The sequence below is a fragment of the Mchenga conophoros genome, linkage group LG13 (assembly GCF_057382185.1).
Source record: "Mchenga conophoros isolate Kocher_MC1m ecotype Shallow Benthic linkage group LG13, M_conophoros_male_GT1.1, whole genome shotgun sequence".
NCBI lineage: Eukaryota > Metazoa > Chordata > Actinopteri > Cichliformes > Cichlidae > Mchenga > Mchenga conophoros.
In genome coordinates, this window is record NC_140538.1 from 846,161 (window position 1) to 860,857 (window position 14,697).

General features: G+C 45.6%; 1 protein-coding gene across 1 annotated transcript in view; it reads right to left on the reverse strand.

Annotated features, from left to right (window-relative positions):
* Window positions 1–14,697, reverse strand: part of atp6v1ba (ATPase, H+ transporting, lysosomal, V1 subunit B, member a) — a 39,628-nt gene that overhangs the window by 1,138 nt on the left and 23,793 nt on the right. Inside the window, exons 7-13 of the mRNA XM_085295895.1 lie at window positions 10,267–10,368; window positions 7,763–7,860; window positions 7,508–7,631; window positions 2,861–3,011; window positions 2,409–2,491; window positions 1,179–1,283; window positions 947–1,076 (exon numbers count right to left, since the gene is read on the reverse strand). Coding sequence (XP_085152021.1) covers window positions 947–1,076; window positions 1,179–1,283; window positions 2,409–2,491; window positions 2,861–3,011; window positions 7,508–7,631; window positions 7,763–7,860; window positions 10,267–10,368 — 793 coding nt within the window. The remainder of the gene's footprint in view (window positions 1–946; window positions 1,077–1,178; window positions 1,284–2,408; window positions 2,492–2,860; window positions 3,012–7,507; window positions 7,632–7,762; window positions 7,861–10,266; window positions 10,369–14,697) is intronic.

Consider the following 14,697-nt stretch of genomic DNA (forward strand, 5'->3'; position numbering starts at 1 on the left):
CTGTGACGTGTGTTTCCCACATGCTTTGGATACTGCTGTCGGGATGCACAGGAACATTAGAGTCTATTAGTGTTGAGAAGAGGAATAAGGCTCTGTATTTACCAAGAAGATTACGCCATTTTAACACGTTACTCACTCAAAGAGAAGAAAAGAAGGAACCCTCACAGATCAGTATTTTCCAGGAACAAACGTAACCTCAGACATACAATAAATGCCAAAACAGCTGCAGGTATTCGCAGCAGAGCGCTCTGACAGAAGAAAACAGCCGTAGTTTCATACGTTACATGCTGATTACAGGCTGACCTCACTGCTGTGAGATAATAACTACATATCTGTTGTTTACTAAACAGTAACAATCTTACAAATCATATTCAAAACAAGTAACAGACTGCACTGTGACTGCAGTGCAAACACTGAGCTGAGCTTCACAGCAGGGTCCAATGGACCGCAAGCACAGCTGATCCAACGCACGAGGCTGACAGGTGGTGATCGTAAAGACGAACCACCGTGCAGCATCCGTTTAAGACCTGAAGGAACAGAGGAGCACCTCTGAATGTGTCCCCAAGTGCAGTCACAAAACCCCCCAGCACTACGAGGAAGCTGACACGATGGAGGAGGAGGGCCGAGACACACCTTCAAAATAAAGGCCCCTAAGATGCTTCAAATATGTGGAACTTAAAATAAAAGCTATCAGTTAGTTGTAGCCGTTCAGCGTGCCCTGCTTTCCTCCTTCAGCTCTTCTAACCAACCTTTTTATAAATACTTGAAACTGACGACTGAGGCTATAAACTGAATCTAATAAAGGTGTCAGTGAGGTCGCAGATGAAGGAACGTAGGAGAAAACTATGTGAATAAAATGCTGTAATGAAATGTTGTGTTCTTGTGTTCCTGTTACACAGTGTGATACAAAGCTGCTGTCTGTCGGTGTGCAGATCGCTTTTCTTACCCTGAGCAATAAAGTTCTTCTCAAACTTCTGCAGGAACTCCAGATACAGCAGATCATCCGAGGTGAGCGCCTCTTCTCCCACCACGGCCTTCATGGCCTGGACATCCTTACCGATAGCGTAACAGGCATACTGCAGACACACACACACTCACTGCGTGAACTATTACTGCTGCATACCAACACTGCTGCCCTCACACACATTATTCATGGTGCAACGTGCGAGACGGTTTACCAGCTGGTTTGACACATCGGCGTGGTCCTTCCGGGTCATCCCCTCTCCAATGGCAGACTTCATTAAACGGGACAGAGAGGGCAGCACGTTGATAGGTGGGTAGATCTGAAAGACGTAGGATGAGGTTACAGGTGTTACTGGATATTGTGGAAAAGCACAAAGGGCAGCTGTTCAGCTCCAAATGAGAGAAACAGGCCGGCTCTTTAAAAGATCTGGCTCTGTGCTGTGTCCACACTGCAGCGTGGTTTCTTAGGTCAGACCTGTCCAAACAACTCTGACCAAAGTCTGATTTAACTGGGATGAAAAGTCTGTGTGTGGAACAAGATAAGGACAAACTCCTCAGCAAGCTGTGCTCTAACATTCACAGCTCACAGTCCCGTGTGTCCCTGCTGCTGTCCAAAAACACAGCAGCTGAGGTACAGCACGCAGGGAGTCTTTACTGTGAAATGTGCAGGATCATGTAGTTTGGAACACACAGTCTAGCTTTGGTTTACAGCTTCGATCAAAACTTTAGAGGAGACTCATGTCAAACACGTCGCAGGTTGAGGAAAAACCAAACACGTGCAGCACGTGGCTCAAAGACTCTCCTTCTGGCAGGCTAGCATTTCCTGTCATACTGACTTTGTCAGACAACATAAAAAAAACCCCACAAAACTTTTCCATCCATCCACTTCCGCTGGAGCCAATCCCAGCTGTCAGAGGGCGAGAGGCGGGGTCCACCCTGGACAGGTCGCCAGTCTGTCGCAGGGCCAACACACAGGGACAGACAACCATTCACATTCACACCTAGTGACAATTTGGATTTTCCAATTAACCTATCCCCACAAGCTGCATGTCTTTGGACGGTGGGAGGAAGCCGGAGTACCCGGAGGGAACCCACGCAAACACGGGGAGAACATGCAAACTCCACACAGGAAGACCTGATGGTGGAATTGAACTCAGGACCTTCTTGCTGTGCGGCAACAGTGCTAACCACCGTGCTGCCCAAAAACCTTTACTTAAAAAAAACAATGTTTCTGTTTGGTCGAGTGTCCATCAAACATGAGCTACATGCGTGCAGTGAGCATGTGCTCTCGGTACACAGACTGATTTCTGCAGTGACAGATGTGACACGGAGGACCTGGGCACAACACGATCGTCTGCAGACATCATCAGTTATCATTATGTTAATATTGTTCTTCAGGTTTTGACCTGTGAGGCCACAGGTTCAAAGCCCGGACCGACACATACCTGTCTGTTGTGCAGCTGTCTGTCCACATACACCTGGCCCTCTGTGATGTATCCAGTCAGATCAGGAATTGGATGAGTGATGTCTGTTCAAAGAGACAAATGCATTTGTTGAACTGGAACATGATGACTATGAAGACGTAGCTGCACCAGCACAGAGAGGCTGTGTTACTCCAGAGCAGGGAGCCCTTTGTAAAAGCCAACACAATCACCCTCCCTGCAGTGCTGTGGGGGGGCGGGTCATGTTCAGACAGGAGCAGGCTCTTCATACATGTTTCCATGGTAACTGACGGCATCAAAAATGTCTACTCATTCCACTTTAGACACCTCCTCCATTAATTCAGTTGCCTCATGGGCAGATTAACTCGTTTAAGGACAGGTGGATGACTGACGACCACACACAGGTAGAGACATGAGGCTTCAGCTCAGAGCTATGGCAGGCGGTGTGCTCTCACCATCGTTGGGCATGGTCAGAATGGGGATCTGGGTGATGGAGCCGTTTCTGCCTTCCACTCTGCCGGCGCGTTCATAGATGGTGGCCAGATCTGTGTACATGTAGCCAGGAAACCCTCGACGCCCGGGTACTTCCTCTCGGGCAGCAGAGACCTAAAGGTGAGGACGAGTTGGGGGAAGCAGACAAAGGCTGTAATGAGACATTCCCTTTATATTTGAATCTCATCTGGGAAAAATGTTCAGGTTGTGTCATTTATTTTGGTCACTGGTACTGGATATAGTCTAGTCTTTACTGGTCTCACTGGCCAGTCCAAACACTTTAGACTTGTTACGACCCGGCTCAAAAGCCGCAACATAAAAAAGGAGACGAATACCAGAGTGTAGGTGAAACGAGGTTTTATCTTAAAATGGACTCTCAGGTTGGCTAAAACGGCTGGTGCCACCGAGGCAAAGACTAGGGAGCTCCCTGGGAAGCTTGCCTCAGGTATGCTTTTATCCACACCTGATTAGGTGTGGCCAATTAGCACCAGCTGAACACACTGAGCAGATTAGAGGCTGCAGAGGGACGCAACAGACTGGTTACAGTTAGCCACAGATCTGCAGTTATTTACCACCCATGGGAGGAAGCTGGAGTAGACAACACAAACTCCAAGGTCTGAAACGTTGATGTGAGGCGACGGTGCTGCTCACCACTGTGACCAAGGTTAGGGAATGATCCCCTCCAAGTCAATATGTTTGGAAAAAGAAACTTTAAAAACTGACAGCTGCTATATGAGTGTTTTCACACCTGACTTAAATTTGGTCTGAAACCAATTCAGAGGTTGGCACAGCATCATTCTGCATCCTCGGGTAAACGGGCTGCAACACAGGATTTGGCATTTAAACTGAAGACATCAAATTATTGTAAGACTCAAAACAAAGACAAACACTAGTCTTTACTTCTGCAGAGTCAAGTGATGCTGACTCTTCCATTTCGGTTACAAAAGAGGCAAAGAGCTGGTTGGAAATGCTGCCATTCTGTTGGAGACCCTCTACAAAAATGACCAAAGCAAATCTTTGTTCTAAAAGTTCACCGGATTCAGAGCAAGAGGGAAAGAAAATGGATCCTTATGGACAATGCTGGGCATCCTCTGCACACGGCCATAAACAATCAGAAGAGTCTGTTCAGTGACAGGTTGCTTCTCCCCAAGACAAGAACTAACAGACTTAAAAACTCCTTTGTCCCACACGCCATCAGACTGTTTAACTCCTCTCTGGAGGGGAGAGGGAGGGGAAACAGGAGGACAAAGGAGGGGGGAACAACTAAGCTGTAGTGCCTCTTCACCTCACTGTGCAATACCTTGTGCAATACTTTTTGTAAATAGTCAACAGTGCAATAGACCTCAATACTTGAAATGTGCAATTCACTTGTATTTTTTTATTTTTTATTCCTATTTATTCTATTTATCCCCTTTGTATATTTTATTTATATTGTCTCTGTATTTATATATATGTGTGTGTGTGTGTGTGTGTGTGTGTGTGTGTGTGTGTGTGTGTGTGTGTGTGTGTGTGTGTATATATATATATATATATATATATATATATAACAGTTCTGTAACTGTAACTTCGGTCGTTGCTGTGCTTTTTGGAAGTCGAATTTCCCAGAGGAACCCACCCGAGGGATTAATAAAGTTCTATCTTATCTTATCTTATCTTATCTCCTATTCACCTGTGGATTGAAAGGTTGATGGGCAGTCTCCACGATGCTGAACAGCAGAGTCAATGCAAAATTCAACCTTCACGCTTGTGAATGGAAACAGAAGTTAAATGTTAATGTCCCGGCTCTTTGTACACGCTGAATTACCCATCGAGCTGCCCGAGGCTCAGTTGACTATTGGTGCAGACGTACATGTGCCAAGGTTATGAACAGCAAACACACATGTACCCTTTAAAAACCCACACTGTGCTGTGCCAACATATTGAAACAGCAAACTGTGCAACACAAAAGGATTATTACGAAGACACAAAAGAGTGAGTTGAGAGGACCCGACTCCTCGCAACAAGGAGAAAGGAGGGCAGTGGGTGTGAGGGGAGTGAGGATCGGGGGGGTCCATTTCCTTTTAAAGCCAGACCTACAATAATGAAGTTAAGGTATTTCCTAGTAGACTGAAGGACACATTATCCTCCCTTTCAGCAGGAGCTCACGACTTTAGTGAGTCTATCACCTTTGTGCTGATGTTGCTGAGGTTTTACACTGGGGGGTGTTGACTTTGTGCCAGAGTGCAGCTTGAGAGAGGATTCAGTATTTACCACACACTGCTGAATATGTGGCATACATACATATATGTGCGGCAGAGTGAGAGAGCAGATGGAAAAGCTGCATGTAAACTGAATGTGAAAAGAATAGGACACAATTAAAAACAACTTCTAGGATTTAACACTGAGAAGAAGAACTCGCTGACCACGTTAGCTTCTGCAGATGAGCCTGAAGGGTTATTCAGCTGATTTATATTTACCTGGGATATGGCAGCATCTCAGGTTTCCTGCACAACATTGCTCAGTAAAGCCTCTGTGACAATGGATATATAATCCACCAACACCCATGAAGGTCTGGCCTTTGTTTTCACTCTCAGAGGTACAACGTGCATACAATGACACAGTGAAAAGCCTCTGGCAACAAATATCAGCCATGGAAATGTGAGAACCTAAAGGTTCCCCTTTTTATGCACAGCAGCATGATGACACGAGTTGATGTTGTTGTGGACACTCCAGCGACACAAATGAACCAGCTGACCAATTAACATTAATTTAAACACAAACAGTTGGACGTCTTGCAATGAGGCAGAAGGCCTAATGCAGAGCTGCTCCCTGATCCTGTAAGTGTCACTGTCCACACATCAGCTCTTTGTCTTCTCCGTGCACCTCGGAGGCTGTGCCAGAAAAATGTGTTGCTATCTATGAGTCGACGTTGTCCCCATGTAAGCAGCGTTTAAGTGTCCTTTGGTCAGTGTTAGGGAATCTCAGTGGTCACTGTAGGCTAAAGAATCCTCGGCCAAGAGTTGCTCATGAGGTTAAGACTCACGTGAAACACCAAAAAACATTTAAAATGTGGATTCGTCCTACCAGAGTCGTCCAAAGACTCTTCAGGTCAGAATGGTAAATGTAAAATTATCAACCTTTCATAAAGAAGAACCAGTAACCACGACGACTGTGAGCCCGGGCATGAGGAGTCGTTGGATTTGTTTAACACACTTATCTGCATTAAAACAACCAAACCAGCAGTAGAGTTAGTGACCTTAACACGCAGGGCCACCGTTGCCCTGGTGCGCCTAACTTTTTCAACCGCATCGCTGAACACCGCAGTTTTACATGTGGGAAACTGCTGTCCACACAGACAATATTGATTTGTAAAAGATTAACTAACAAGCTTGTGCTTAAAGTGCTTAAAGTGCTTAAAGTGCGTTGGCTCTCTTTGGTGATACTGTAGACAAGTTAAACGTAATCATCACATCGGCTCCTCTGACGACCTGCTTGCCACTGAAAGGCCGTGTTAGAGGGGACACTTGGGCATTTATCGCAGCACATAATCTGGATACACTGTGCTTTTTCAGATGGCTCCGTGTCAGAGCTGGCTATGAGTTTCAGAAGGATCAGGCCTTAACAAAAAAGTTATCAGTAGTTCTTTCCACCTTTTTACCCACAGCTACATCCACTTCTGTCGGGCCGAGGCTGCTCACTACGGCTGGCATCATCACTGATTTCTGTAATGCACTCGATTCCGATTCACGAGGTCCTGATTCGATTCAATTTGATTTAGCCTCAGACAGTCAGAAATATTATAATTTGATGGTTTATCAGCATTGATACATGTGAGCCTTCATCAGAGGTGTGAGCATCACAGCAGAGGCCTTTGTGTCAAAGTAACTGAGGATAAAACAGAAAAACATGAAGGGGATTTTCCTGTTTTCTATAGCAGATCAACTTTAAAATATTCTGCAATATTGCATAGTTTTAGGAAGTTTACATTTCTTCAGTATTGAACAGCAGAAATGAGGCTTTCTCGTCCGAGCGGCCGACAGCGCTGTAAACAACGGTAGACTGGAGGGTGATAAACGAATGAATGATGCAGGAAACAGAGATTTGAGACGGGAAACTGTTCTCGAAGCACAGAGAGAGCTGTGCAGGAAGTGTGATTTTATTGTGCTGGTAGCAAAGCAGCAGAAGTCAGAGGGGATTCATGACGACATTTATCAAATGTGGAGCGTAGTTTGGATCTTCTTTTGCTGCTGCTTCAGTGAATTTTGGTTGGAGAGAGATAAAACCTGCAGCTCAGAATCGAGTGCAAAAAAGACGGAAACACAAAGCGCCGACGCATCAGAGTCAGCGAGCTGTCGGCTTTCGGCCCGACGCCGTGTCCGTGTGAGAAAGCTGATTGTGATGCGTCGGGTCCGCTCTGTGTTTACGTTTTTTTCAAAACCTTGAACAGCTGGTCACACCAAAGATTTTTTTTAGTCGCATCATTGAAAAATATGGTCGCACTCTAGAGCCCTGAATACAGAGCATTAGATTAAAACGTTGTGACTCACTGGGATTTGGCTTTTACACCGATGTTATTTTGACAAACAACACCTAAACATTAGCTGAGCCAAAGACAGTAAAGGCAGTCGTACCTCTCTCAGAGCTTCAGCGTAGGAGCTCATGTCGGTGAGGATGACCAGGACGTGTTTCTCACACTGGTAGGCCAGGTACTCTGCCGTCGTCAGCGCCAGGCGGGGAGTGATGATACGCTCGATGCTAGTTAGCCGCAAGAGAAAAGTCAAGATCTTTAGTAGCTCTCAGTCCACGAGACAAACAATTACGAGTAACACACACAGCAGCCCACATGTACAACATCAGCCAGACTACTGCTGGAGATCATTTCTTACGTGGGGTCGTTGGCCAAGTTGAGGAAAAGGCAGACATTGTCCATAGAGCCATTTTCTTCAAAGTCAGACTTGAAGAAACGAGCCGTTTCCATGTTGACCTGAAACAGATGCCATAAGCATTTCAGAAATCATCTCTGGAACATTAGTGGCTTCACAAACTGTGAGGTGTCCTGGAGAGATGCAAGAACGTCTGAAGGCATGAAGGTACTGAAAAGGCAGCAAAGAGCAGGAGCGAGCCATTCTGTCACGAAGGGAACGTGATGTTTGTAAAACTCCTCATAAAGACTTACAGTTGACGTCATTAATATAAACACGTTCATCATCCTCCTTCCTTCAGTTTCAACTCAGAAATGGAAATTCGATCACTGTTCCATGTGGTAGGTTCACAACATTAGTACCAGGCGAGTAGTTCAGCGTCAGCAACGCACACAGCTACACAGACATGTTATTTACCATACAGCACATGTGACTGATGGCTGCGAGAACCACATTCAACCACCGGTCAAAGTTCCTCAATGGACTTGATGTTATACTGTTAGACACGATGAGCAGTGCCAGAGCCGCGACCTCAGGCACAGTCTGACCAAAACAATCAGAAACACACGACGTCCCCCGACGGGCCGCGCCCAGGACGTCACGTCCCCCGGCGGGCCGCGCCCAGGACGTCCAGAACTTGGACATATATGTTTGACTTACACCTGCAGTCGTATTGAACAGCGATGGATGGTGAAGGACAGGAAAGGATGATGTGGCGTTTTCCTCTCTGAACTCACAGAATCCAAGTTTGCACTGTGGTGACTGCAGATACTTTATTACATTGTAAGTCTTTTTGAAATGTAAGTCTGTAACTGTAAGAGACTGTAAGTCTCTGGCTAACACTGCCAAATTGCACTTGAAAGCCTCCTCCAGCCTGTGCCGGGCTGCGCTGTCATATCCTCCATGTGTAGCTTTTCCACCACTCTGGCTGCTCCAGCTCATCGTGATCCCTTTGCTTGCAGAGCACGTCAGCACTTCCCCGTGGTCAGACGTCGTTGTTCAGCAGGATGTCCACGTGGTCCAGTAACAGGCCTGACAGTGGTTTAAACCTGCAGCCATGACTTTGGTCACAATCTGAATGACAACATTCATGCTCAGGGAAAGTTTGGTGCAGGCTGTAGTGAAACATCAGCGATGCTCTGCTCAGTGACGTCTGCAGTGAAGCTACAAAGCCTATCAGCAGCCACCCACACCACAACCCCACACCTGTGTTTGGTCTGTCAGTGGGATCCTTTCTGTGGCCCAGCAGCGCTCACAGCAGAACACTGTGATTCGTACACCTTTGGACTCATCACAGCCGCTGGTGACATTTCTGCTATTTTCATGTTTCTGTCTGTTACAGTCTTTGCAGAGAGAGACACGTCTCTCATTTGTCAAGTCTGACAAAGACATATTCTGAATTCTTTTACTCTCCTGCTGTTAACGGCTTCCTGGGCCTGACTATTTCCTGAGCAGCCAACAAACCAGCACACGTAGTTGAATTTCAGCCCTCCAGTCTTCTGAATCAGGTGTTTTCCACATTTTTCAGCAAAGGCTTTGTGTTTGTGCTGGGAATGTTCTGCAACACAAACTTGTTGTTGTTTGTCGTTTAGCACACTGGCAGTGAAAACAAATCAATCTGCACACGTGGCATTAAAGGCTTTTTCAGAAGCTTTGCTTGGATTCATCCATGGTGAAAATTACACGCAGGCGTCACACATCAGCAGTTAGCACACATAGTTTGAGTGTTTCATTTTAATGTTACAAAATCACCATAACCTCATAAATTTACAGACATTTAAAAAAGTAACACACCAAGATAAGAATAATTCCTGATTTTTAAACGTGACAGCGAGCAGAATCCCGGTCGCCGACCCCGCGTTAGGATGACAACCTGAGGAAGAGTTTCAGTTGAAGGTGTGACGTTCAGCACACCGTTTCAGCTTGATTCACTCTGATGCTGTGATGGTGCACACTGTGTGCTAAAAATGCATATCCAAGCACTGCCTTCACTGCTTATCCACAGTCGTCACACACCAACCACCGTGGGATGTGAACTGTGCAAGGTGAAAGGATGAAGGATTACATTTAGCAAGTGAAGCAAGTGAGTGTGTGTGTGTGTGTGTGTGTGTGTGTGTGTGTGTGTGTGTGTGTGTGTGTGTGTGTGTGTGTGTGTTCGTTCCTTGGAGGTCAAGCCATCACAATTGAGCATTACAACAGATGGAAGGAGCAGCTGAGGAACACAGAACTTGATACGGGAGGCTGACGGCGGCCTTTGAATTACTAAGCTGTCTACATGGCTGGGGGCTATGCTCAGAGGTGCAGAAATAACAAGAGGGACTTAAAGGTTAAATCACCTGGTGAATAAAGGACAACATGCAGGGCGGGAGGAGGGAACAAGGTGTCACATCAAGGTTAAGAGGGGGATTAGAGCCACAGATGGGCTGGGAAGAGTTTGAAAAGCTGAATGCTGCAATTTGTCTGCTTACCCCCATGGCTGCGAAGACAATGGCAAAGTTGTCTGCACTATAGTCCATCACATCCTTGGACTTCTGCACCAGGCCAGCCTGACGACAGATTTGGGCAGCAATCTGAAAGCACCAATAAGAAACAGAGTCAGACACACAGACGGATGGACAGAAGGGCTAACAGTCGACAAAAGGCTCTCAAAGAACATGTAAGCTAGAGTCAAATCCATACGAAAGCGTCACCTGAGGGTCAAAATGATCACGTGCTATTTACAGACTATAGCTGCTGTTATTAATGAAGAGACAATCACCTAGGAAACTACAGCCACTCACACTGTGACTGAGCGGCTGCAGCTGCCTCTCCATCAGGACTCAGTCTCATTACCGTTTCATATCTGACATTCAATCCCTACATAAACCACCACATTACATATAAGACTGCAGAGACGCTGTGTCGCTGTAGTGAATGTGTGACATGATCACGGCCCTGACCTCTCTGTGCACCTTGAATTCAGCCACAGGGTGGCTGAAGGGAAAAGGCCTACATGGATGAGCTCTGTCACGTGTGCTTGATGACACAATGACACCAAACAGACCATAATTAGGTGGAGAACACGTTGTGCGTTTGTTTGGGCACTTCTGCAGCACGTTAATCATGTAAAATGATCCAGTTATGCACAGCTGATCCTTTTGTGGGCACAGTGGAAACAAATGTTGGAACATATTTCCAAAAGTACGTGCTGACAGATTAAAAAAAAAAAAAAAAATAGCACCTGTGCGTTTGTGGTCACATGATTCATTCGCTCGCTCTAGCACTGCTTTGGTTTGAACTGTAACACTTTGATCTGTTCTACAATAATAAAGGTTTTAAATATCACATAAATTGCCATAAGCAGCAGCTGCTCTTTATGTTTTAAATAATGCACAGCGACAGGGCATCTGGCTGTAGGTGCTGTGGATGCTGTAGGTGCTGTGGATGCTGTGGGTGCTGTGGGTGCTGTAGGTGCTGTGGATGCTGTGGGTGCTGTGGATGCTGTTGTAAGTGCCCTACCTGTTTAGCAGCATGGCTCTGAATGATGGGTTTGTTTGGTGAAAACAGAGCTTATAAGTCCACAGAGCAGAAATTAGGCTGGTGATCAAATCCTAACAATAAAGCTGGTGCTCTTGAGCTGAACACACTGAACCTGACCCAGCTTTATACAGCGAGGGATATTTGGAGATGTAGTACATTTGTGAAGTGTCTGAACATGAACACACTACAACTGAGTCATGAATTTCCACTGTGAGGCACAAAAACTTCCAAAAAGGAAACAAAACAGCTGTCATGTGACACAGAAGGACCACAGCTACCACTCGTGAATCATCCCACTCACTCATGTTAAACATTTCCACTGAAAGACTTCCACAAAATTGGACCTCAACATATCCCAAAGCATGTAGCTTAAACCGCTGAGCGAGCAAAAGGTTTTTGGTGTATTCAAAGCAGCTGTGAGTTCTTGGTATGATACAACAGTTTGGTAAAAGCATGACCTCCCAGAGTACAGGGATGAAATAAGTTGAGTTTAAAGCTGCGAGTTAAAGAGACAAAGGTTCAAAAGGACAGACTAAAGATGAGGGCTGCACTAATGATTGGTGACTGATCACCAGCAGCCTGAGGCCAATTGTTTTTATCTTGTTTTATCAGTAATGTAATAAATAATCGTTACATTTGTAACAAATGTAACGATAATGTAATACACAAGCTGTCCACGTCTGAACTCTGACATGAGTGAGGATGAGGAGGACGTATCCATTACTCTCATCTCTAAAGAGAAGAAAACACAAAGTGCTGCTTCTGTTTCATCCATCCATCCATTCGCTTCCGCTTGTCCTTTTCAGGGTCGCGGGGGGGCGCTGGAGCCTATCCCAGCTGTCATAGGGCGAGAGGCGGGGTACACCCTGGACAGGTCGCCAGTCTGTCGCAGGGCCAACACACAGGGACAGACAACCATTCACACTCACATTCACTCGCACATTCACACCTAGTGACAATTTGGATTATCCAATTAACCTATCCCCACAAGCTGCATGTCTTTGGACGGTGGGAGGAAGCCGGAGTACCCGGAGAGAACCCACGCAAACACGGGGAGAACATGCAAACTCCACACAGAAAGACCCCGGCCTGATGGTGGAATTGAACTCAGGACCTTCTTGCTGTGCGGCAACAGTGCTAACCACCGTGCCACTGCTTCTGTTTGTTTTTAAGTAAATTCTACTTTATCTCCTGTCCTCAGCCTTTACACATGAACACCTAAATAAAAAAGTATGTAAGTGGCTGTAAATGTATCTGTAATATCTGTCCACTCCATGATAAACCATCCATCACTGTATATAAATGGTGCTCTCCCATTAGTACCGCATTCTTTTTCTGTATGCGGGAAGTGGGACATAAACTCCCTGGTGTCGGTTGGGTTTTTCTAATTGTTGTTATTTGGACCACAGAGCATGTATTAGGTGGGTGGATAGCACTACTTTAACCTCCTCTGGTCTCTGGTGATCTGGCAAACTAAGGAGTAGACTGTCCGAACCATATCTGGTCTTTAAGTGAGGACGTGATGAACCACACTACTCTGAATTTATTATGGCTGTTGTGTTTTAATGTTTTAATACTTTGAATCTTGTTCTATTTAATCTGAACAAGCCCCTAAAACAGGCAATGATCACTGGCCTCTCTCAGTTTTTATTACCACTGTTCATTTTAAAGATCAGTTTTTAAACCCATACGATGTACAGTGGGGCAAAAAAGTATTTAGTCAGCCACCGATTGTGCAAGTTCCCCCACCTAAAATGATGACAGAGGTCAGTAATTTGCACCAGAGGTACACTTCAACTGTGAGAGACAGAATGTGAAAAAAAAAATCCATGAATCCACATGGTAGGATTTGTAAAGAATTTATTGGTAAATCAGGGTGGAAAATAAGTATTTGGTCAATAACAAAAATACAACTCAATACTTTGTAACATAACCTTTGTTGGCAATAACAGAGGTCAAACGTTTACTATAGGTCTTTACCAGGTTTGCACACACAGTAGCTGGTATTTTGGCCCATTCCTCCATGCAGATCTTCTTGAGAGCAGTGATGTTTTGGGGCTGTCGTCGAGCAACACGGACTTTCAACTCCCGCCACAGATTTTCTATGGGGTTGAGGTCTGGAGACTGGCTAGGCCACTCCAGGACTTTCAAATGCTTCTTACGGAGCCACTCCTTTGTTGCCCGGGCGGTGTGTTTTGGATCATTGTCATGTTGGAAGACCCAGCCTCGTTTCATCTTCAAAGTTCTCACTGATGGAAGGAGGTTTTGGCTCAAAATCTCACGATACATGGCCCCATTCATTCTGTCCTTAACACGGATCAGTCGTCCTGTCCCCTTGGCAGAAAAACAGCCCCATAGCATGATGTTTCCACCCCCATGCTTCACAGTAGGTATGGTGTTCTTGGGATGCAACTCAGTATTCTTCTTCCTCCAAACACGACGAGTTGAGTTTATACCAAAAAGTTCTACTTTGGTTTCATCTGACCACATGACATTCTCCCAATCCTCTGCTGTATCATCCATGTGCTCTCTGGCAAACTTCAGACGGGCCTGGACATGCACTGGCTTCAGCAGCGGAACACGTCTGGCACTGCGGGATTTGATTCCCTGCCGTTGTAGTGTGTTACTGATGGTGACCTTTGTTACTTTGGTCCCAGCTCTCTGCAGGTCATTCACCAGGTCCCCCCGTGTGGTTCTGGGATCTTTGCTCACCGTTCTCATGATCATTTTGACCCCACGGGATGAGATCTTGCGTGGAGCCCCAGATCGAGGGAGATTATCAGTGGTCTTGTATGTCTTCCATTTTCTGATGATTGCTCCCACAGTTGATTTTTTCACACCAAGCTGCTTGCCTATTGTAGATTCACTCTTCCCAGTCTGGTGCAGGTCTACAATACTTTTCCTGGTGTCCTTCGAGAGCTCTTTGGTCTTGGCCATGGCGGAGTTTGGAGTCTGACTGTTTGAGGCTGTGGACAGGTGTCTTTTATACAGATGATGAGTTCAAACAGGTGCCATTCATACAGGTAACGAGTGGGGGACAGAAAAGCTTCTTACAGAAGACGTTACAGGTCTGTGAGAGCCAGAGATTTTCCTTGTTTGAGGTGACCAAATACTTATTTTCCACCCTGATTTACGAATAAATTCTTTACAAATCCTATCATGTGGATTCAAGGATTTTTTTTCACATTCTGTCTCTCACAGTTGAAGTGTACCTCTGGTGCAAATTACTGACCTCTGTCATCATTTTAAGTGGGGGAACTTGCACAATCGGTGGCTGACTAAATACTTTTTTGCCCCACTGTAGCAATGGCAATAAAACTGAGAATGGTACTGCTGGACTAATATTTTTGTTACTAATTTGTCTCTCATTCATTTTTCCC